Source organism: Thermobia domestica, chromosome 6, assembly GCF_964235325.1.
Source record: "Thermobia domestica chromosome 6, izTheDome1.hap1.1, whole genome shotgun sequence".
NCBI classification, from domain to species: Eukaryota; Metazoa; Arthropoda; class Insecta; order Zygentoma; family Lepismatidae; genus Thermobia; species Thermobia domestica.
The window spans coordinates 160840757-160865577 of NC_137459.1; the positions used below are offsets into that span (position 1 = coordinate 160840757).

Genomic DNA, 24821 nt, shown 5'->3' on the forward strand with positions numbered 1-24821 from the left:
AAAATGTCAGATGCAGATCCTGTATAGAGAGTGCATACAAGAAGTTTTTCCACTCAACTGCACATCTACGGATACGTGTACGGTTGCCGTTGTATATGCAGAAACAAATATCATCACTGTATACCATTCCCTCCTCATTACAATGTGGTCCTACACCATCGAAGAAGCTCTCAGTGATTAGAAATTGTTTGAAATAATCGTTGTGTGAGAAACGTGGAAACATATACGTGCATTCAACCGATTCGTTAGTGTTCTTGCTCTCACAAAGTGGCCCACTCTGGTTCTCTTTGGACTGACGTTTAGCATCCTATGATTAGAGTGGCTCGAATGAACTTCCTGCAGAAATATGTCCCCATATATCTAAGAGGAATTTTGACGGCTCCATGCTGTGAGAATTGTATACCTCTCACTGTGTACATTACAGATGTACTACTGAAATATCATAACTCACTCAAATGGAAATCCTGTAGAACTAGGCATAAGCTGACATCGCCCTGCCATAGCAAATATAGACTGTGATCCACACAAAACTACAGTGGTCGTATTGAATAATCGTATTCAAACTGCATGCAACATGTCCTCTAGAGAAATTCCAATCAGCCTGCTCTCTGCTTTGACCAATGTGCTGGGACTTGCAAACTAAGATCCGTATGCATGGCACGGGCTCACATATATATCTTGAGTGACTTAACTTTTGAAAATAAATGGACTTTAAAATAACAATGAGGAATACATTTGTGAGATCAGAAATCTAAATTCTCCTTCATTACAAGGGAAAACAGATAATATTTTTATATAGATTCCGAACAACACATTAAAGAAATCAAAGCTAGTTCACAATGATTTTTTGACAAAGTGAATTATATGAAAATCCTTGGTGATGATTATTTCATAAGATTTAACTTTCCCTTTATTTCCTAACAGGGGTTGAATCAACTCAGTGACCGCGTCAATTCATACCGAAAGTGTTTTATTATATGGCATGCTAGAAAAAAGGGAAATATCAATTATACTACAACTAGCGTTGTTTCTTCCAAGATATTTGTTGTCAGTGAAAGTAGTAACGAGAAAGCTTTGACCACAACTATGAATAATTACTTTGTTCTCTTCCATTTGTATCACAACATTGTTTTTATATAAATAACAGATTATTATAATTTTATATTTCTATATTGTTATGATGAATTATTGATTCCGTTTCAGGAGCATAGACGACTAACACTCCATATTCAAGAAAGAAGTCGTTTTAGTCCTGTACCCAGTACAGCACAAGCCTCCCCCGCCCATGTAACAATGGAGATGACATCATGCCTGACGAGGCGAATACCATCCACGACATAGGGCAATGAGAATAAGTGTGGCACAAAGTGAAAGGGATTGTTCATGTTTACTATTACGAATTATTAGCAGTCAATGATAAACAATTTAACCTGTATCCTAGACAATTTGTTCTTGACACAATCTATATATCAAAAGTAGTACATATAAAAGCTATCGGAAAGAAAGTAAATAGAATTACTTTCATAAACTGTAACATTTTCTAACTCTTGAGTACAGCATTTCTTTAATTCTCTTAAGAATTAAACTTGCATTTTTGTTAACAAAATGTAACGGTCCTCCACATACAATGTTGCTACATATCGACTTTTAACTTGTTTAATAGTCATAATGCTGATAATTGAATCAATATATTTTCCTCTTTATAACTATAGTCGAAAGAATCTATGAATAAGGTGTACAAAATCAATTAATATTCTACAGTAATAAGAAGTCTAACAAACCTTTTTTTATCTTGTTTACTTAGCTAATTTATATTTTAAAAAAAATACCAAAATGTTTCAAATAAAAACAAATGCTCACAAAGTATGATAGTGACATTTTAATTTATGCTAAGTATAAATATTATTCCACTTCAATTGTAAACAATGCATAAAGATCTTAGAAGAAGGGATATTTTCGAAAATCTTGCAATATTCACAATACTGTAGAATAGTTTAGATTAAGTTCTTATTTTTTCATAAACACGCATAAATGCTAAAATATTATCTTGTACATGAGTACCCTAGATCTATTTCTAGCCATTAAGAAAATATCAAATAATAGACATATAAACAATTATTCAGTTTACTTTCAAGGATTCATTCCTATGACCACGGTGTGAGGAGCTTCTCTGGATCTAGATATTTTCATTGCAGATAAACTGATCATTCTAATGTACATGTTTCTCACGCATGTAATTTCCAAGACCTTATGCTGAGAGATAAATCAATATTTACCAGATGGAATCTCAAATGATTAACTAAACAATCTCATTCAAATTTATCAAACGATTGTTTTGCAGCTGTTGACAATATATCTAAAAATGACAATGACAAAAAGTATAACACAAAAGAAATCTGTTTTTAATTAGTGAACTAAGGAATCTGGTTAAAGTAAGCATGGCTTCATTACTTAATAGATGACGCATATTCGAAAATTTGCGAAAAATATTTTTCATATATGAGAACTTGCTATATTGACACAATGTGTACTTTCAAAGATCATTTCTGTACAAAATGTTTCAATACTTGCTTAATATCTTTCTCAATTGAAGTTTACACTGATCCACACTTGCAGCCTAATTTAAAATATCTTGTCGAGGTAGGTTCTGAGGAAATGCATGTAACATGTTTCCAAACTTAGGTAAAATAACACATCAATGTAAGTTTTCTTTGAAAATGAACAAGAGCACATGTAGACCCATGTCTATATCAGTATGAGAAAGCCAATTTTTGTTTACTCTCTCTATTTCTCTGTTACATTAGCCTAAATAAATCATTGTGATAAGAAATGTTAATGGCTTATTACTTCTACATTGATACAGAATTATGGAATTTAAGTACAGTATTTATCATTTAGGGTAACGAAGTGGGCGTATACAAGTAATGAAACCTTTCATTTTAGGAAACAAAAGTAGTATTGTAAGCTGCACCATGCTCATATTTACGAAGTTATAGATTAAAGTGGAGAGTATATCAATTCACCATCACCATCATTGATCTTTTGATCAGTTCTTTCATATTTCTAGCCTGGAAACAAATTCAACCAACAAGTTCTAGACTTATTCCTACTCCCCCCTAAACATAAACCCTTTGTAAAATTTACCTGATACTTCATTATTTCCACTTTTCAGATTTGAACGTCATCTTGTTATCCTAAATCACAAACCGACAACATTTTTACTTCATGTGCACTCCTCCTCTTCCACCTTCTCCAAACTTTTATTCCTCGACAAACACAAAATACTATCGTCAATTTTCATACTCCGTGGTTATCCTTGAATTTCATCCATAAGCAGTTGAACAATAAACACGACAAAATCTAACTTCCGGAAACGGTTTTGACACCAAATTTTCTCGCACAACACCTCTACGTAAAAATCCAAAGCTACGGCTACAGCTACCAAATCAATGCATGAATTCATAGTAATTAAATTCCAAAAAGCAAAAAGAAATCACAAGCATAGAATCCATTTCTTACGAATCTTGGACGTTCCAAATTATACCTTAAGGCGCTACTTTTGTAGCTTAAGCTTCAGTACTGACTAGGCTTCCAGTAGAATGTATTGTTGTGCCATCTTTATCATATATAAGTTAATGGTCTTTATATTTCAGTTACCTCTTTCGCTTCGGTTGGTTAGTTCATTTATAGTTTAACATGCCTTCGTAGTACTGAAACCACGTGAAACTTGGATCTAAAGCTTAAAATGGGATAAGAAACAATATGCATTCAACCTAGAAGTGAATTGGACCTCCTGCACTGAATGAGCGTAAAACTCACAGCGGTGCTATAATGAAGCTTCTCTTCCATTTCGGTTATTATTTAGTTTTTGATTTTGCTCATACTTTGAGAAAGACTAGTTCATATTCCCAGGACTACAAACAGTGATGTGCAATATGATAAATTTTATGTGGAAGTAAACTGTTTAATGTAAGTGTAAGAACGTATTGTACATTTCAAGAATGTAAATAATTATATTGCTGACTGTATAAAATGCTTTAATGTTTTTCTTTCTCTTTAATGTTTTAAAAATTTTCAAACTTTGCTATTCGTACCAAACAATCCATGAGAGTACTACGTAGCCCATTATTGAGATATAGCAATTATTTTTTTTCTGAGGGAAATAAAAATTGGAAATATCCAACATCTTTCTACGGATGCATATATGTATTCATTGGATACCATCGTAACTTATAATTAATTATATGCATCTAGTAATTAGTAATAAAAAAAAGAAATCAACCTTCGTGTTTCATAGTTCCATACCTAACGCTTTTCCCAATGAAGGTCTTAAGGTGACTCCTAATTTTGTAAACGAAATACTCAGACTGGATACAAGTTGAAATCAACTAATACCTAGGTCGCAGCGAGATATGTAATATTGTATCTAAATAAAATGTGGTCTATATTCACCTGTGCCTTTGAAGGTTCCAAAATCAGTTTAATTTAATTTCAACGTGTTAGGGCAACGATCACTAATAATTTGTCAACCTCTTGTCTCATTTTGAAAAATAAAATTTAGAACTTTTATTTATTCTAAGGAAGAGTGTTAATAGAAAAATGTTGCATCTTTTCTAGTATTAAATTGTATAGTTTGTGAAACAATAGTAAAAACTCATAAATCGTATATCGTATTTTGATATCTAATTACAAATTAGGCCAAAACTTGAAAAATGTAAATTTTAATCTGAACAACAGAGTCTGAATTCCTTGAATATGAATATATTTGACCTAAACTTTGAGTTAAAATGTAATTTTTTCGTATGTTTCAAACATGCCGAAAAAAACATTAAAAAATCGAAGTATTTGATATATCAAGCTCAAATTATCAGTCTCATTTTCCGAAATATTCTCACCTAATTTGTGTACACAGTGAGAAGTATTTTGTGAGAATATTAAAAGGTGAACATCATTATTAGTTTTCTAAATCGTGATCACATGTTTCCAAATCAAAATTTACGGATTTATATTTTTTCTGGTCATCAATAATCTATTTATTATTTTCCTTTCCACTTGGTCGCAAAATAGGCACTTTTCTTGAACAAAATAAGTTTACTACTCATTATCGTACATTTCGAAAGCTTTCAAAACTTAATGAAAGAGAATAGACAGATGTGCTTAACATCTAGTGTACAGTCTACTACAAAAGGAAACGGCATGGTTTATTTTCACATTTTGTAATATAAAATATGTCTTTTCCTATTACCGGTCACTGTACATATTAAGAATAAATTAATCACCTTAATTGACATATGAAGTTAATACTTTTTCGTACAGACAACAAAGTCAAATGACATGAGCATTAAATAGATTTAACTAGTAAATAAAACGTTTGTGAAAGAGTAAACTTATAGGGTTCAAGTATAGTGTCAACATAACATAACAAAAATTATCATTGACTGCATTTGCTTTCCAAGGAATTGAAGTTTTAAATTCCTATTACATTTAAGTATTATTTGTTTAAACTTGAAAGAAAAATACTGTTCGTAAAATTACTCAAATTTGTATAATGATTGACCGCTTAATTGTGCCGTTACTGACAATGGTGCCAAGCAAACGTGTAAATTATAAGGTTGTACATAATTGTATAAAGTGTATCATATACTATTATATACATAAATATATTTTGTGGTGTGATTATCAATGTTGCATACCTATTGCCTTGCTAGACAATCATGAGTATGGAACTATTACATGATCAATTAGAATATTTTTCAATTTAATAGCGAAAGTTCAGATTATCAAAATGTATTTTTAAAATAATTCACTGTTTTTGTCGCTCACATATAAACTTTTTTTTTCAAATTTCTGATCTACGTAAAACACTAGTTTAAGACATTATCTTAATACAGTACTTAGAAATCGTTATAAACATACATGCAATTTACAATATGATTTAGCGTATTATAAAAATGCCAACTTGGAACCATACTCTTTTTGCCCACTTAGCACAAATTAATGTTTCACGATTTATGTCAATTGATATATTTATGAACATGTATTTAAATTATAAGAGCTCACTGTTATTTTATGAAGTATAGAATTCATTGTTCGCTTTATTAAAATTTATAACTTCTTTACTAACTTATTGATTAATACATATTAAATTCAAGCTCAATAAATAAGCTCACATTTAATGTTATTTTAATACTTTGCATATTCAGATGAATATGTATATATACATACACACATATACATAAACGTTTAATACCTATTTTGCTATTTGATGTTATGTGCAAATTTCCAAATAAATTTGAATAGTTCTCCTATATTTCTAGTCAAGTAAACCTAATAAATTTCCGGAAAAGAACCTCCCAAGTATGCGTTTGAAGATATATTTTATGATTAGATGTAATTACGAATAATCTGCCAGATATTTAGTTCACTAGAACTACAAATAGAACTACGTTATACAAAGCATAATGAGAAAGCTGTTCAATTCCTATTGTATTTTAGTATGTTACAAGCACTGAGAATTGGACAGTTAAAAATGCAACAATAATTATGTCCTTTGACCGGGCAATAATGTGTTATTCTAACTACGCTTCCACTGAAACAAATATTTAAACTAACTTATGAAAGTTTATCAGTCCCATACCCAGTTTTTTTATTTATCAAAATATTATAAGAGCCGAGGAATAATTTTACAATTTCTCTTCTTAGTTTTATGATATTTATAAAATACTTCCTTGTAATATATTTATAGTTTGTAAAGTGTTCCTTTGTTGAGCAGTTCGTCACTAAAACACAAAAGGACATACTTGATTAGAAGATGTATTTGTTTCGATGACAATGAGAAACACCTGGATAGCATTCATCATTGTAGTAAATCGTATTTTGAGATAAAGAATTGCATAAATTCTTAAATTATCCTTTGCATTTTGCAGTATTTCATTACATATATTTAAAAAATAAGAGGATCAGCAATGAACACATAACATATTGAAAAGGAGTATATTGGTATCAGAAAATTTCAATGAAAAAAGTTTACCTGTTTACCTCCCCAAATATTTTGACTGTGTCAATTGTACTCGGAAAACAATAATTCATATTTTATCATTCTTTCCGTTCAGATGCAATGTTTCTATTTTGTAAATGAATATACTGCAAACAAATACTATCAAGGTATCTTGGTTCCTTAAAAGGGATTCTTAAGTAAAATTACCCAATTAGAATAAGATTACACAAAACCCATAATTTAGAGAAAATTGATCTTTACTGGAAATTGAAATCAATGTTGTAAATTGCTAAAATAAGACATTTACTCTTCAAAATAAAAGATCAAGTAATAAATGCTCCAAACTTTGACACTATGTGAAAGTTTATATATTTAAATATTATAATTATTATTTTCCTACAATATAATTTTGAAACTTTCAGTTTATAAAAGTAAATTTAAAATTTATATACAAATTTGAACTCATAAGTTTTTGAGGAAACTTTCTCTTGATGTTGGATAACCCCAAAGTTCCAATACGCTTGAAAGTTAAATAGGGAATTAACTACATTTTATAGTGTCACATACGTTGTGCGTCCCTTCAAAACAGAAAAGCAAAAGGAAAACGTTTTTTGCACTACTACAAAGTACACAATAAATATTGAAATTAACTTTATTTAATAGGCATTTATGTTTCAAAATTGATTAATTTTATAGGTAATTCCGTGATAAAACTTTTGCGAAAATGGTTTAGAAAATGGGAAGAAATACGAAAGTATTATTTTATTTAAAGGCTGATTTGCTAAATAATTTTCCAAGGTATCAGATAATCATAAATACTCTAACATCGAAATCAAAAATGTCGTATTTGACAATTACGTAAGAAACAATCATTTATTTCTTAATAGCTTTAATAATATTTTTTTCTTTCAAAAAGGACAATTTTATCACTTATAATCAACTTCAAGATCAAACGACAACATCAAATAATCAATTTAACTTTCTATCTAAAATATGATTAAATAATGGAACTCAATAATCAGCTTATTTTGGATTGGATCAAATTGCATCAACAAATGGAGGAAAATAAACAACTAGAAGATATATATGCAATTGATCATGACAGATAAACTACAATGTTTTTACTTTTCTTTATTACAATTTGCTAATATTTTCAAATATACAGTTATCTATATATACAGTTACATTTATCGACTTTCATTATAATTATTTAACCAGCATACTTGGGAACATCTTAAACAGAAATAAAGGAATGTTACTTAAATAAATAATTAATCCTGGATATGTAATGTGTGATTATTATTTTCTTGTTATTAAGAACAATCTCTGTTGAGTTAAGAAATTTCATATAAGTTGAACAATCCCTTTCATGTGATTTGGTGATATAAATTGTGACAGTGTGAATGTGACTTTGAAGAAATAAACTAAAAGATTAATAACTGTTAATGCCAAATCTTATAAAACGTTTCTCTTTTTACTGGAAAGTGTGGATTAAAATGTGAACTCAGAGTTCTTATAGAACAACGATGTTTTACAGAAAATGAAAAGTGATAATTAATGCCAAAAAGAAGATTGGCCGAGAAGAAATACAAGTTTAATAATTCTTGTTGAGTGGTGTCGCATCAAATATGAAACTTTTGTGTCATAACTTTGCATTTCCCCTGTTTGGGTCACTGATTTTTTGCTTATTGCAGCAATACGAGCAACAACAAACTACACAGCTTAATTATATATTGTTTTGCTTGTGTTGCAAATATGCTAATTTTGACATTTATTAATATAAAATAATGCCAAAGAATTATCGCATTTTTGTAAGTACGGATTATATTGTAATTATGTTAGCATAAAATAGCTTACTTCGGTCGATAAATTTTAGTAAGAGAAGCAATGTACAAGTGTTGGTACGTAGACGTGTGCTACGAAAAGAAAATTGAAGAGAAAGGTTGATGTTGAAATTTATATATATATATATATATATATATATATATCTGTATTAATGAACTATACCGACAAACTGTAAAAGGTGATTCCTCACATCAAAATAAGAGAAAAAGTTCAATGGACCTATTGCGAAAAGTGCATAGTTTCAGAGCTAGGGCTCTCCAAAATCGCGAAAAAGCTAAATTTCAATAGGCCATATTTCGAATTCCAGAAACTGTGGATAATGGTTCTTTTCAGCGTAAAGGAAGCCACGCAATACACAATCCAAAAGTGCATATTTTCATCAACTGTCAATAGGTGTAGAGGTTATTCCCTATAGGGTGTAGTTTGCTCTCAATAGAGTTCTCAGATATACCCTGATTTCAAGAAGGGTTCAAAGTAGGCAGGAGGTAAGCCTTGACAGCAATGGATATCCAATGTTTCGGAGAGAAGGCCGAAGGGTTAGGAACCGGCAGCTCCATACTTTTTTGTGTTCAGAATAGCGTGTGATGATATGTATTTCGACACGATATATTTCACGTTTTCTTCACTTATAAGCGTGAAAGAAAATATTGCACCATGCGTTTTTCCGAGTACGAGATAACGGGGTGCTGACGATTCTTAAGACTTCCGACATCGCACCAAATGATTCCGTGTTCACTGCTATCAAGGCTTATTCTTTGCCTACTTTGGACCAATCATAAAATCAGAGCATATCTCAAAATTCGGTTTATGGCATGTCTGAGAATTTCACCCTGTATGAAACACTCTGTACAACCATTGAACATTAATGAAATATGCATTTTTGGATTGCGTATGCGTGACTTCCTTTACGCTGATAAGGACCACCATTCACAGTTTCTCGAATTCAAAATAGGGCCTCTCGAAATTTGGCTTTCTCGCGATTTTGGACAGCCCTAGCTCTGAAATTATGCACTTTTCGCTATAGGTCAATATGAACTTTTTCTCTTATTTTGATGTGAGGAATCACCCCTTAAAGTTTGTCGGTATAGTTCATTAACACCTTGTATATATTTGGTGTTAATGAACTATACCGACAAAATGTAAGAGCATACTCCTCTCATCAAAAATAAAAGAAAAAGTTCATATGGACTTGTGGGAGAAAAGTGCATAGTTTCAGATCTATAGCTGTCCAAAATCATCAAAAAGTTAAATTAGCCCAGTAAAAGTAGTTCAACGAGCTGAAAAAATTCTTAAAAAGCTGAAACTTTCAGGATTTGCTCTTTGTATCGAATATAGTGAAACCTCAAAAGTCCCAAAATATCCCATGTGAGCTTCATCCTCAAAATGGCGGTCAAAGATGGCCGCCATCCCATGCACGCCTGGTTTTCTATTTCAGCCTGAATCTGGCAAACCAATAACGACATTTCAAGTTAGAAGACAGCATTTTACTCTGCAGAAACTGCACTTTAATTTGATATATTAAGTATTTAAATAAAGTCACACTCAAAACGGTTATTCGTGATCAAAGTTGATAATTTCAGCATTTCAGAAAGCCATTCTATATAATTTTTCGCTTAAGCTCCTAAACCATTAGAAAATCATGGAAACATGTTCATTTATTTTTTATTATGTGTTTTATAAGCTGCATTTTAAAGAAAAGATAATCAAAATCGGATCATAACTTTAAGAGATATTTACTCCGTTGTGAGCCTAGCTGTTACCAGTGATTTGAAAGAAAAGTACTAACTGTTGATTAAATATTAATTTCTAAATTTTGTTCGCCCGCTGTTCGTTAGATCGTAGAAAATGTGAACAGCTAATTTTAAAAAAGATAACCAAAATGACATTTTCACTTCGAAATATTTCATTTGTGTACCATATATATGTATATTAACAAAGTCAATACTGAATAAAATGTAATAGCGATTGTGGAGCACAATATGTAATACTTGAGAATTCGTATCGTCGAATCTCATTATAACTTTCACAAATTCCAAGACTTTGAAAGATATCAATTGGCTGCTGAGAACCAAAACTACACAGGCTGTATGCTCGTATAGCAAGCTGATTGTGAAATATAAAAGTTCTGGATCTACATAACGAACTAATAGAACTACATATCATGCTCTGTTTTCGGGCTATCCTGAGATAACTTTTCTTTGGAGATGTCACTTCGTCGACCATTAGTTTTAGTGATGGTGGGATGAGATCATTGTGCCCCTCAAAGATTTGTTCTGCTTGAGGATATGACATATTATCCTATACTTTTGATTGAATATTTTTAAAATTATTTTTGCTGCTATTTATACAATGCGAGTTCTTTCATTTTCCTCGCTCTTTTCCCTTTTCTCGTACCAAACATCGTGTAGCAATCTCTTACTTGCTCCCTTGAAAGTTAGAATGAATTCCCATCCATAACCAATGCATCCCTCTGTAACGATCAGTCGTTCACCAAAACTCTTTCGAAGAAGGTTCTACATGTTTTGTTGAATAAATATAAATAAATATAAAATATATAAAAAATTATATTTAACCACCAGTTAGTGCTTTTTTAAACTTATCGGTAACAACTAGGCTCACAACGGAGTAAATATTTCGAAAAGTTATGATCCGATTTTGATGATCTTTCCTTTAAAATGCAGCTTATGAAACACATAATAAAAATATATGAACATGTTTTCACGATTTTCTAATGGTTTAGGAGCTTAAGCGCAAAATACTGCAGAATGCCTTTCAAAATGCCGAAATTATCAATTTAGATCACGGATAATCGTTTTGGGTGTGATTTTATTTAAATGCACAATATACCAAATTAAAGTGAAGTTCCTGCAGAGTAAAATGTTGTCTTCTAAATTGAAATATCATTATTGGTTTACCAGATTCAGGCTGAAATAGAAAACCAGGAGCGTGTGGGTTGGCGGCCATCTTTGACCGCCATTTTGAGGATGAAGCTCACATGGGATATTTTGGGACTTTTGAGGTTTCATTGTATTTGGAACTAAAAGCAAGTCCTGAAAATTTCATATTTTTAAGAATTATTTCAGCTCGAGCTCCTTTTTGGGACTTTGTTTACTGGGCTAAATGTCAAAGGGCGCAATTTCGAATTTAAATAAACTAGGAGTTACTGTATGCTTGTCACGGTACATTTTACGTTTTTTTTATATATAAGCATAAAATAAACATCGCAACACTCGTTTCCGAACACAAGGGACAGTGGTGCTGGCGGTCTCTAACACAAAATATCCCTCCCAACCATTCCGTGTCCACCGTTGTCAAGGATTAACTTTTGCCTACCCTAAACCCACCTTGAAACTAGAGCATATTTCAATAGCATGTATCTGAGAATTTTGTTGAGAGCATGTCTGGAAATTATACTCTCTGGGGAATTCCTTGCACACTTATTGCACATTGATGAAATAAGTATTTTGGGATTACGTATTTATATCTTCCTTTAAGCTGATATGAACCGCCAGTTCACGTTTTCTCGAATTCAAAATAGCTCGTGTTGAAATTTAGTTTTGCAGCGATTTTGGACAGCCCTAACTCCAAAAATATGTGCTTTCCCCACAGGTCTATATGAGCTGTGCTTTTTCTCTTATTTTGATGTGTTATCAACTTTTACAGTATATAGTTCACTAACACCCCATATATATATATATACAATTATTCTCACATTTTTATTGAATTTTGTAAAATGATATTATTCTCAAGCCAATCTAGAACAGAAGATAGAATAATTTATTTGTCTCTTTGAATTAAGATACATTCTTCCAAATTGACATCATAAGACCATTCATCTATTGTTCATTTCATCTGCATCATGATTGTGATTTGTAGAAACAGATTTTCTCACATCCCCCTCTTCATACATTCTAAAAAATGGTTCACTTGTATCTTGTAATGAGATATATTTTTTTCCACTTGTATATCTGTATATATTGTACATTTCTTGTTAGCCTGTAGATTTATTTTTAATAGTACTGGAAATAAATGCTGCTTTCTTCACGTTGACTTTAATAGATACCATCCTCACTTTCTGGGATTCTTTGTTTGTTTTATGAAAAAGTGAATTATAATTATTTCAAGCTTCATATACATATTCATTTCGTTTCTTACACGGAAATGTTTCAAAATGTTATTTGCAATTGCAGATTTAATGTGTTAATTCTATACATATAAAAATTTACAAAAAAAAAAAAACTTTCATTTGAGGACCATGAAATTTATTGAACCGAACGCGAAATATGCAAGTCAAGTATTCTTGTCTATTATTCTATATGTTTGCTTATTCAAATAATAAAAATATATGTCATCCTATCGCAGTGAACGGTAAGGTTTCTTGTGTATACAAGTAGTATTTTAAAGTATGTGATAAACCGCGAAAATATTTTTCATGAAAACTTTCAGAAAAGTTCTTGGAATTGTGAAAAACATTTTACAGTTTGATTTTATTTTATTTTAAATATATATTAAATTTATTTTTTGCAAAGAAAATTGTGATTCTTATAAACAGACAGTTTTCTGTTTATTTTTTATACAATAAAAATGACTGTAAATTCAACACTAGGACTCCAGTTTTGTAAATTTTGAAACAAGCATGATGGTTCTTCTACTCCATTGCATTCTGAAGAAAAAAGTTAAAATGGCAGTGGGTAAATCAACCACTTGGTATGACAGTTTACAACTATTGGTGTTGTTTTGTGCACAGTTCCCAAACAACTACAATTACATTTTTTCTAATGAAATTAAAGTGTCTATTATGAGGAATAACAAAGTATGACATAAATTATTTATAAGTGGTTAAGGGAAAGGAAATATAGTCGGCGAGAAAGTTTTTAAAGTTGCGATTTGGCAACCACGCTTCCTGAATAAAAGAATATAAGGAAATGACCAGCTAAGTAATCAACGCGCTGTCAAATATTTTTAGCTTAACCCCATTTCGAAGAGATTTATGGATTGAAATACACCGAACACGTGTAAGAATATCGAAAGCAGCTGGACAACTTCTGCTAATGTAACTTTTGTCAGAAAATGCGTACGCTCACAAAACTACTTACTTCAAAGATTACAAAAAAAAAAAAAAAAACTTTGTTCGTTACTTGATGTAAACGTCAAATACAACACGCACAACTTTATTCATAGTAAATAAAAAATAAATAAATCTTTCAGAAAGCATCCACGAGAAAGTCTAAACAAAAACAAACACCTATTCACATAACCACATCGACAATTCAGCTTCTATAACTGTACCTTGAGAAAAACTGTTTCCAATTCAAATATCAATATTTTAAACAAATCTCTGGGTTAGCAATGGGTAACTTCCTCTCACCTTTCTCAGCAACTTTCACCATGAACCATTTTGAAAGAAAAATGCTAACAAATCCATTTATAAGCAAATAAATATATGCACCCCCCCCCCCCCGAAACCTATTTCAACTCTTTAGAGGTCTAAACACTATTCGTGCCGAAGTAAACTCCACAATAGAATATGACGAATATTCGAAAATAAATTTATTAGATATTTCCATTTAAAAATCTACTTCTTTTGATACAAAAATTGTATTCCAAACCAAATTAAGGCTACAGTTCCCTTCATACTACTTCCTACCATCTACACTCACAAAAACTGAACATTTGGACAAGTTTTTACAGAGTACAAACACCGTGTGCGTGGGTTTTCTCGGGGTTCTCCCCTTTCCTCCCACTTTCTCCATTCCACCATTTCATTCATTATTCATTATCACCGTCTCCTTTAGCCTAACCGGCATAACCGTGGGACGTAAAACTCAAAATTTCATTTCATTTCAAGTTTTTACCGAATAGCCTATAGACTGTTCAAATGAAAAATTCCAAGACGAAGAAATACAGAATATTACATACATCCCTGGAAAAACGGACATAATGAGTATGAAATGCAGAAATGGAAAAATCATGCTAGAACTGAATTCCTGTCTCAAACTTACAGTGCTCAAATAAGAAAATCCACAAGGGAAAATGAAACAAAAAGCATTGAAGCAATAGAAGTGGTGAAGTGAAAGATACTAGCAGGACTATAAAAATAGTTATGAAAAATCGGTTGTAATGCAATATATAAATAAAACTCAAAGTGATTTTCCGATATTTTAATTAAAATTAGCTTCTTCTCCCAATCCAAATATACAAAAATCTGCTTCGTTTCACAAAGAGTATTTCGTAAAAGACCTTAAATGTATATACCTGTGTATGTGTTTCAACATAACTCTAGAACGCCTCGACCACTTTTTACCGAACTTGGTGTATATAATACTTGCAGTCCAGAAAAGAGCATTATTGAGGTAAGACTCCACTAGCACAATAAGGAAGAGTAGGAGGGGCAGACATAAAAATGATTAAAAAATGACCGATATTAGTGTCGTATCCATAGTTCTTTTAGGGGGAGTCTCTGAGATGAACAATGATACTCCAGATGCCATTTAAGTTCAAGTTCAGCCCCCAGTAGCATCCTGGAGGGGGGTGAAGCTGTGACATGTAAAAAAAAACTGAAAATTACCGATGTTAATATCGAATCCATAGTTTGCTTCTATTGAAGTTTAAATCCAAGTTTAACCCCCATTAGTTACCCGATAGGATGTTGACATGGAAAAAAACTAATCAAAAATGAAAAATATTAATATTAAATCCATAGTTCTCCGGGCCCATAAGTTGATTGCGACGCTCCCTATACCATTTAAGTCTACGTTTAATCCCTATTAATGACCCTAGAGTATTGAGAAGTGGTTGCAATGTAAAAATAATAAAAATGGTCAACATTAGTGTCGAATTCAGTGAGTGAGTGATTAGGGGGGTAATGGGGACGTCAGCAGCTAGGCTATATGTCCCAGTGTCGAATTCAGTTCTCGATGTTGCTGATGTTAATAATGGCACTTCTGATAGCGTTCAAGTCCAAGTGAAGCACCCATTGGTATGGTAGGTGAAAAGAGGTGAAAAACAAAATGTCTCAAATGACTGAGATTAGTGTCGAATTCATAGTTTGAGTTTGTCAAGCTATTAGGTTGCATTTACGATGACATTTAATCTCAAGTTTAGGCATAAACGGGTATGTAAGCTGGATTGGGAATTTATAGTATGGATGGGCAGGAGCGATTTAAAAAAAAAAAAAAAAAACTCGACTCGATTCGAACCAGACATGTTTGAGCTCTACTCAAGAACTCGGCTCGAAAAATTTCCTCCAACTCGACTCGAATTCGGGTCGAGCCAAATCATGTGTATAGTTTCAAGTACGTCTTCAAGTATCAATCTAATTATCAATAATAATACTACTACTACAAATTATTATTATTATTATTATTATTATTATTATTATTATTATTATTATTATTATTATTATTATTATTATTATTATTATTATTATTATTATTATTATTATTACACCATGTATAAACATGAAAGATAGATGGTTTGTATCTGAATGCCAAAAACTAGATGACTGCCGACCTCGATAGTTGTGAAGGCTAAGAGGCAATGACATCGTTCAGGAGGTTCTGGGTTTATATTCCGGAGGAAAATCATATCCGTTGCCAACGGTTTTCTCTTAGTTTTTGCACTATGCAGATTGATAGTGGATTTGTGCCACTTCTGGTTGCAGGAAGAGTAAATTCAGAGATAAAATTATTATATTATTGCGATAGTGATTCATTATCAAAATAACTACTTTACTTATTCATTACTGTTTTTTTTTTCACTATGTCAATTATAAAAGTAACCAACAAAGTTCTGTCGTTTTTTCACCCACCACGTTCGAACATCATATGTCACCTATGTCACCACACCATATGTCACCTATGACGTACCTGCAAAATCAAAAACAATCCCCATCATCATCGACGACCTTCTGAAAACGTTCTGGAAGGCCATGGATTCCATCACGGTAGAACTTCGTGGGTCGTGAAGCGAAGAATGTATTAAGTGCATTTTGCACCTCTACTAGGGATTCAAACTGGCGTCCTCTAATGTGATTGCCCAAGGAATGGAAAAGGTGATAATCGGACGGCGCAATGTCCGCGAAGTATACCAGGTGCAATAGTGTTTCCCATCCAAGGCGTAGAATGGTGTCCTGGGTCTTCGTAGATACGTGGGGCTTAGCGTTGTCCTCTAACAGGAGGACTCGTTTGCAATTCAGAAGTGCCGGCTCCAGAGTTTTGAATTTTTCTTGAACACGGCTCGTGCCACGAACGTGCTGGTTTCGGCTGTTTTACAACCGATTTATGGGATGCTAATCAATGATGACGGCGCCGTGGAGCTTCCTGTTACTGCATTCACGCCCATATGACGCTTTGTGGAGGTCCCATGTTCACTCTGTCCTTACGCAAATTCACGGTGTAACTGTACTGCCACAACCAGGTAGTATGTTGGATATACCCACACCAACAACTGACCTTCGCCTTATCACCATTCGCATTCAACTCACGGTGTGAGGGCCAATTGAACACAGACCTCCACAAAAAGCGAAAAAAACCTTTCTTGGTTACCTTTATAGTTTTCGTATATTTTCACCAGAACTGGCTTGAATAGAGAATCGTTAAAGAGATTAAACTTATTCTTAGGACACTGAATCTATATAAAAGTATAATTTAGGTGACTTTTGTCATTTTTGTATTATGAAAACTAATTTTAAAATAGGAAGTAGCATTGGATTTTAGTTGAGAGGTATAGTGAAAAGTGAAAGTATTCTTTATGTTAAAAATAAAAAGAAAGAAGCTTCTCACTATCTATTACCGTTCGTGGTCTTTAGTATTCAAAACGGAAATATTGTTTTCTACAACTTAGGTTTCAATAGAGGGCGAAGGGAAGAGATGAATCCTATTATCGGGTCATTTAGTCAATTGGAAAAAAGAAAAACAGGATCCTCGTTATCTGTTAAAGTTTATTCCCTAATGCAGATAGACGGGCAGGTGTAATCATTCCATCAGATTTCCTACACCTAGGCATAGCATAGATTGTAAGTCTAAAGATACTCGAATATACAGACTACGACGATTGTCTAGGAGACAAAGTTTCTGGCTTTCTCGTATCCAAAAAGTATCGTTAAAGTGATGATCTTTTAGGAAGTATATATGTACCTGAAAACTTATGATCCCATGCCCACCATCACTCATCCTTTGCAGAATTAAGTGAATGATCAGGATACTCCTGATGCACTGGAATATGTGTGACAGCCAATTAGAGCCACTCTGTTAGAGGAGTAGCTTTTTAGGCAGCGTGTCATCTTCCATCACTCACCCCTAACACCGTCCCTGGCTTAGTATATATTTATATTGTAAAACTCTGTCCCATATAGCAGGCACGTAGCCAAGGGGGTGTCCGGGGGGTCCGGACCCCCCCCCTTCGAGACCAGAAATGAAAAAAATAAGGAAGGATAAAACAAAATGAAATGACGAAAAGAAGGATCAGCGTTAAAAATTAAAAAGAAAACTACAGGAAGCTTTTGCTTACTCTTTCTTATGAAGAGATTTATATTATTTGCAATATGGTGTCGAGATAAGCGAGATATTCTGGAAGAGTCAGAGAATTTGAAATTTCAAGAAAAGTTATGGAATTCTCAGAATTTCTGCTACTAGTCAGGGAGATTTCAAGCTTTCGAAAGCATAGTGCCGTTGTGTAACAGCGTGGATATTTTAAATCATAATTTTTCGTCATCGCATCCTTGCAGTATCAAACATGTTATTTCGAGGACAATTTCCTATTGCTCCTTTAACCTGTCACTTGGAACCGACAATAATTGACGGAATAATAAAAACAAAAATTTATGTTGAAAGGAAGTTCTGTTAGCATTTGATTCAACAGAGAAAGGAACGTATATATTGTAAAACTAGTTGGACATACACATGCTTCGCCACAGGGACTGTATTTGGAAGTCAACGCCTGTGGGAGTATCACCATGGATCTCAGCGACGGCGAAAACTATGGATTTGATACTAATATCGGTCATTTTGGGCTATTTTTTTTACATGTCTCGGTATCCACCCCCCGCTGACTCTCAGCCCGCATACAATTGTAACTAAATTTGCAAGTCATCGCTAATGGAAATGTCACCATTGATTTCAGCGACCGCGAAAACTATGGATTTGAAACTAATATCGGTCATTTTGGATTACTGTCTTGGTATCTCACCCCCTCCGGTGACCCCGGCCCGGAGCCGAATAGCGTGAATTTGGAAGTTAATGCAATCCGAGTTTCACCATTGATTTCAACGACCGCGAAAATATGAATGTGACACTTATAGCTCAAGTAGTAGAGCGTTGGCTTCGCACTCGAGAGGTCGTGGCTTCGAATCCCGCTGCTGATCATCCTGACTGACATTTTCCAGGGTTTCCCTCAGTCCTACCAGGCAAATGCCGGGATGGTACCTACTAAACAGGCCCTGGCCGATACCTTCCCAAATCCTTTCCATTGTTAATGTTGTTGGATATCCAGTGTAAAATGGCCTCTGATCTGTATCTGGTGATTGTTAAATAAATAAATAAATATCGGTCATTTTCTACTACTTTTACATGTCCCGGTAAACGCCCCTCTGAGACCCCCCTAGTTCTAATTTCGACAAAAACGTTTAACGCTGGTCTGGAGCCTGGCCCAAGGTATTCGTGACTAAAATTTGGTAACTCTCGGTCAATTTGTCTGGTTCCCAAGCCGGTTCCGGTAAACGCCCCCTGAGACCCCCTGTTTAGAAATTAAAAAAAATGCTTCGTCTTGATCTGGGGCCTGGGCCAAGATACCCCTGACCAAAATTTGGTAACTCTCGGTCCACTCGTCTGGTCCCCAGGCCGCACACAGACAGACAAACACACAAACAAACTCTTTATTTTATTTATATTAGAAGATAGTTTACAATACAGTATTGAGTATGTACTTTTTATAATAATTGAGGGCATAACGAAAGGAAAATTGTAATATTTGAATAAACAGAACAAGGACGTAAATATTGTAAAATCTTTTTCAATACTTTTTTTTTATTATTATTTTGCTCGAAATTTCTTCATAGTTTATTAAAATACTTGCCAACATATCCTCATTTTATTGTCCTAACAACCCAATATACACGGTGTATGTTGATAGTAAAGTAGTTTAGATTGATCGAGCTCCTGTGCCTTCAGAATTTCATGTCACTCTCCCCCCCCCCCCCCCGTTACGAAATCCTGGCTAAACGAATCAATATATGTTCCAGTAAACTAGTTTAGAGACATAAGGAAAAATACACAGAGCCTAAGTAACATCAAAATGAGACTGCAATAATCATAAGTTTTACATTAGAAATGAAAACAAATAAACAAGGAAGGAATATTATGAAATCTGAGTAGTCGTAAGGTTATGATGAAGAGATGAAGTGCATGGACGCCACAGTTCATAGGGCAGTGTTAGTAGTCACAAATGAGGTTATCTTCTGTGTTGGGGCTACTCAACACTGATGTTCGACATGGGGAAGCCCTTGTTAGAATGAGAGTCACTGTACAAGTGATGGATAAACGTGATGATTGAATTCTGGTGGATGATATGATTGAAAGAAATGTTGATCCGGATGCTCTGGATGTTTCTAACTATAGATTGTAAGTAGATGCTGTAAGTAGATCATTCGACGTCTTCAAGATGTCGAGTGATATGCGGAAAGGTCAGCTTATCGTACAAAAGGCGAGTAGGGCTAGGCAAGGTGATGCGGTAGGCTAGACGTAATACATGACGTTCGAGGATAAGAAGCCGCTTATAAAATTCATCTCCAGCGCTAACCCAGGCAGTGTGGCCATATGTGAGACACGGACGGAAAAACGATTTATACTTTTTTAACAATGTGTCAGCATGTAAGCCCCAGGTGATACCAACCAGGCGCTTCAATAGATTTAAGCTGTTTTGGGCCTTCTCTTTGACTGAAAGAAGGTGAGGTTTCCAGTTTAATTTAGCATCAAAGATCACTCCCAGATATTTAGCGGTAGTACTTGCATGGATGGATACACCTTGGACTTGAATATTAAGCAAGGATGGATTACGTCTCACTCGACTACGCCTCTTATGCGGAAGGATGACTAACGCCTGTGTTTTGTCACAGTTTAATTTTAATTGCCACCGACTACACCAGTTGCTGAAAGCATCAATGACCCGTTGTAAATGGGTATTGATTTGATGCATGGTTTGACAGCAAGCGAGCAGCGCTGTATCATCCGCAAAGGTGAAAGTGTAAATCGCTTCTGGCCTAACAGGTAGATCACTAACAAATAGAATATATAATAAAGACGATAAATCTGAACCTTGTGGGACGCCAGTGCAAGGAAAAATTGGAAGGGATAGACTGTTGTTTATTGAAATATAAGCAAGACGGTTGGTGAGAAAATGATATACCATCCGAAGATAGGCAGCGGGAAGACGAAAAAATGTAATTTATAGATAAGACCACTGTGCCACACTCGGTCAAACGCCTTTTCTAGGTCGAAGAGAAGTAAGCAGGAAGGTGCTGTTTTATTATAATGATTCGTGAGAATAGTAACTAGACGTACGAGATTATCGAGGAGGCTGTGATTAGGTCGAAAACCGGCTTGGTGTGTAGGCAAAAGATCATGGGTTGACAAGTGGTGATGAAGTTTGCGAACGATTATACATTCAAATATTTTGCCTAACGTTGACGTCAGTTGAATTGGCCTGTATGATGCTGGGTCTGACTTATCTTTATGTGGCTTAAGAAACATGAGTACCTTGGAAACCTTCCAATCTGGTGGGTAATGGCCGGTTCGGAGAAGGAAAGTATACAGCGACGCCAAAATGTGGAATAAAAGAGCTGGACCTTCCTTAATGTGACGGTAAGTGATACGATCGAAGCCAGGCGCAGTGTTCTTTTTGTGGCGTAGGACCTTGGTAATGTCTAGTGGAGTTATAGGTGCTGTCAAAGGATTCTAATCGTCCAGAGTATGATCCATATTTATTCTTAGGTACCCATTATGAGGGTTGCTGTACTTCGCAACACGTTGATAGAGATTTGACCTGTCTCGAAGAGGGACTTCTGGTGTAAAGGTGGTTTGAAGAATCCAGGCAAAAGCATTAGCTTTCTCTGTATCTGTGGTCAAGGCAGTATTGTTCTCAACTAGCGGATAGTGAGGTGCGCTCGTTTTCCCAATAAGACGATTGAAATGTTTCCAGTAACTTGTTGGATGACTTTCTGTGGCTAAAGTGTTGACAATTCTGATCCAGTTACGTTTCTTATATGCTCGGATGTAATTTTGCACCATACGAAGATATTGGCGATGGAAACGTAGGGTGACAGCAGAGGCGGCCTTTGGAGGTGGCGACTGGGGCGTCCGCCCCAGGCCCCGCGATAAGATATTCTCTTGTCACAGTCAGTTCAAATATGCGAGGCCTCAGCAACATTCTAATGTACCGTAGCTTAGAGTTAAGTGAATACTTTGGCCAATAATACGGTGTGGTGGATTTCTTCGGAAACCAGTTTTCATAAACCAGAACTTCTTACTCAATATTTTACTTTTAGAAGCCTTAAATTCCAGAAATCTACACCATTACTATGAAAGCGTTTAGCATGATATTTTTGGTTTTAAAGTACCGTAATAATTACGCCCTTGAGTTTCGGATTAACAATGGGTCAGCAAACAAGGCGACGCTAATACCATGCACGTTACTCTAAATGGCCTTATCTCAACTTTTCTTTGTTGTCGAAATAGAGTGAGAAGTCATGTTCTTTGTTGCTTTTGGGTCAGAAGAGTGGTCCTGTTGCTACGGACACCTCTGAGTCATCGCTTCCAAGAAATAGCTCCTATTGCACGCCTTGTGTAGCACCTCAGTTTGGCTTCGGAATTCGGACCGCGCAGTCGTAGTGAGATGTGGATACGTAATATTATGATTAGTGCCTGAGTGTCTTCCGATTATTCGTTTACTGGGCAAAGAATAAGTGACCATCATGAGTGACAGAGACAGAGACAAATTCCGTAAATACGAAAGTGGGGCTGCGAAAGCCAAGAAACGGAAATATAAAGATTTCATTCAGAAGCAAAAGGGATTTTTGGACAAGTTTGCTGTAGCGGTAAAATAAGCGGATCAACACCAAAAACTTGAGAACACGGATGATGATTTGTATGGGACTGTGAGCGACCGGTGTGATGCGACAAACCAGGTTGTGATACCAAATTTTGCGTCCGACGAATAAAACAAACTAGCCGTCAACAAAACTGTTTCTACGCCCTGTTGTCCCACAAGCAACAATGGAAACTTGGTGCAATTCTCTGGGGACAACGTTGTTGCAACAGCCCCAGAAAGTGACCTCTCCTGTGAAAGCGCGACCATTCCTCTGCATACTTCTGACACTCTTCAAATGACGAGCACACTGTTCGAGGACATATACGATCCAGGTAATTGGAAACATATTAACAGTGAAGTGCGTGACATGTTAGTGGAGAAGGGTCCAATCAGACTAAGTGACTGTGAACACCCAAAGGACGAAGGTAATAGACATTTCTCGAACAATTTCTTTACACGGAGGATGCTGAACGGAGAAACAGTGGATAGGCAATGGCTAAGTTATTCGAAGATCAGAGACAGAGTATTTTGCTTTCCTTGTAAGTTGTTTGGCACGACAGCTACTATAGGCCAGTTAGCAAACGAAGGTTGCTGCGACTGGAAGCATCTTGGCTATAAAATTCAGCAGCACGAAGCTTCTGTAAATCACGTTAAGTGCATGACAGCGTGGTTGGAATCAGGTCGGAGAATGTCCAATGGTAGCGCAATAGATAACATGATGGTAGAACGAATTAGAAAAGAAAAGCTGCATTGGCGCGCAGTGTTAACAAGAATTCTAGCGATTGTACAGTATCTTGCCGAAAACAACAGCGCATTTCGTGGGAGAACGGGGGAGAAAGTTTATGCGCCGAACAATGGTCAGTTTTAGACTTAGTTGAGATGCTGGCCAAATTTGATCCAACCATGCAAGAACATCTCCGCCGAATTAAGAACGACGAGGCTCACAACCATTACCTCGGGCATAGGATCCAAAACGAGCTTATTGACTTCATGGCGTCAGAAGTAGAGGGGAAAATTATTGATAAAGTGAAACTTGCTAAATATTTTGCCGTCATCCTCGTCATGCCGAACTATTTACACTTTTCCTTTTGCTGGTTGTCAATATTATTAAAACCTTTTAACAACGATGATTATTAAGCTTACCAGAGCATCTCACGAGAAGTGAACAGAAAACAGAAAAAGCACCATCTCACAGATTATGCTCTGCCGATTACAGAAGATGGATGATAAATGTTTATGAATGGTATCGAATGGATTGGTTAAATGGAAATAATGAAGGAAAGCGAGGGAATAACGAGAAAATTAAAATAATAGAAGTATGAATGCTTCACATTAGAAAACAGCCTACAGTTGTTCTTTTGTAACCTCAAACAGTTTTAATTTCCAGCATATTTTATGCCGACACAACACAGGTAGCTTAACATAGGGACAATTAATTTGAAATCACCCAATTTGAGATTAAAAGGTCAAAATTTATTTTCTTAAATTTTTGTACACAAAATTGTACTGTATTTAGAGTTGAAGCATTTATTCATTTTCAGATACTTACGTTAGTTTCTTTTTGAGCAGCACTTTTGAAATGAAATGAAATTTAAGTTTTACGTCCCACACTTATGCCGGCTAGGCTGAAGGAGACGGTGATCATGAGAAATGAATGAAGTGGTAAAATGAAGAAAATGGGAGGAAACGGAAGAACCCCGAGAAAACCCACGCACACGGTGTTTGTCCACCACGAAGTTCACTTAGCGTGAGTGGGGATGGAACCAGGAACCCCACGCAACGCTCTGCCATTGAGCCACCACATTGGGCAGCCATTCTGTATAAGCATTTTACATATTTTGTAAGCCTACTTTGCACTTTATACATATTTCGCAGTAAATATCATGGCTGCTTTATT

The 24821-nt window shown here is 34.7% G+C and overlaps 2 protein-coding genes across 4 annotated transcripts in view; both read left to right on the forward strand.

The window, feature by feature from the left end:
* Slob (Slowpoke binding protein) overlaps positions 1 to 12886 on the forward strand; it is an 823759-nt gene extending 810873 nt beyond the window's left edge. For all 3 annotated transcript variants that reach the window (XM_081762291.1, XM_081762288.1, XM_081762289.1), the window contains one exon: positions 1204 to 12886. In XM_081762291.1, coding sequence (XP_081618417.1) covers positions 1204 to 1341 — 138 coding nt within the window. In that variant the 3' untranslated portion in view covers positions 1342 to 12886. The remainder of the gene's footprint in view (positions 1 to 1203) is intronic.
* A 10333-nt stretch (positions 12887 to 23219) lies between these two features.
* On the forward strand, positions 23220 to 23792 carry LOC145687353 (zinc finger MYM-type protein 5-like). Its single transcript, XM_081760809.1, has one exon. The coding sequence runs from the start codon at positions 23220 to 23222 to the stop codon at positions 23790 to 23792; it is 573 nt and encodes a 190-aa protein (XP_081616935.1).
* The last annotated feature ends 1029 nt before the right edge of the window (positions 23793 to 24821 follow it).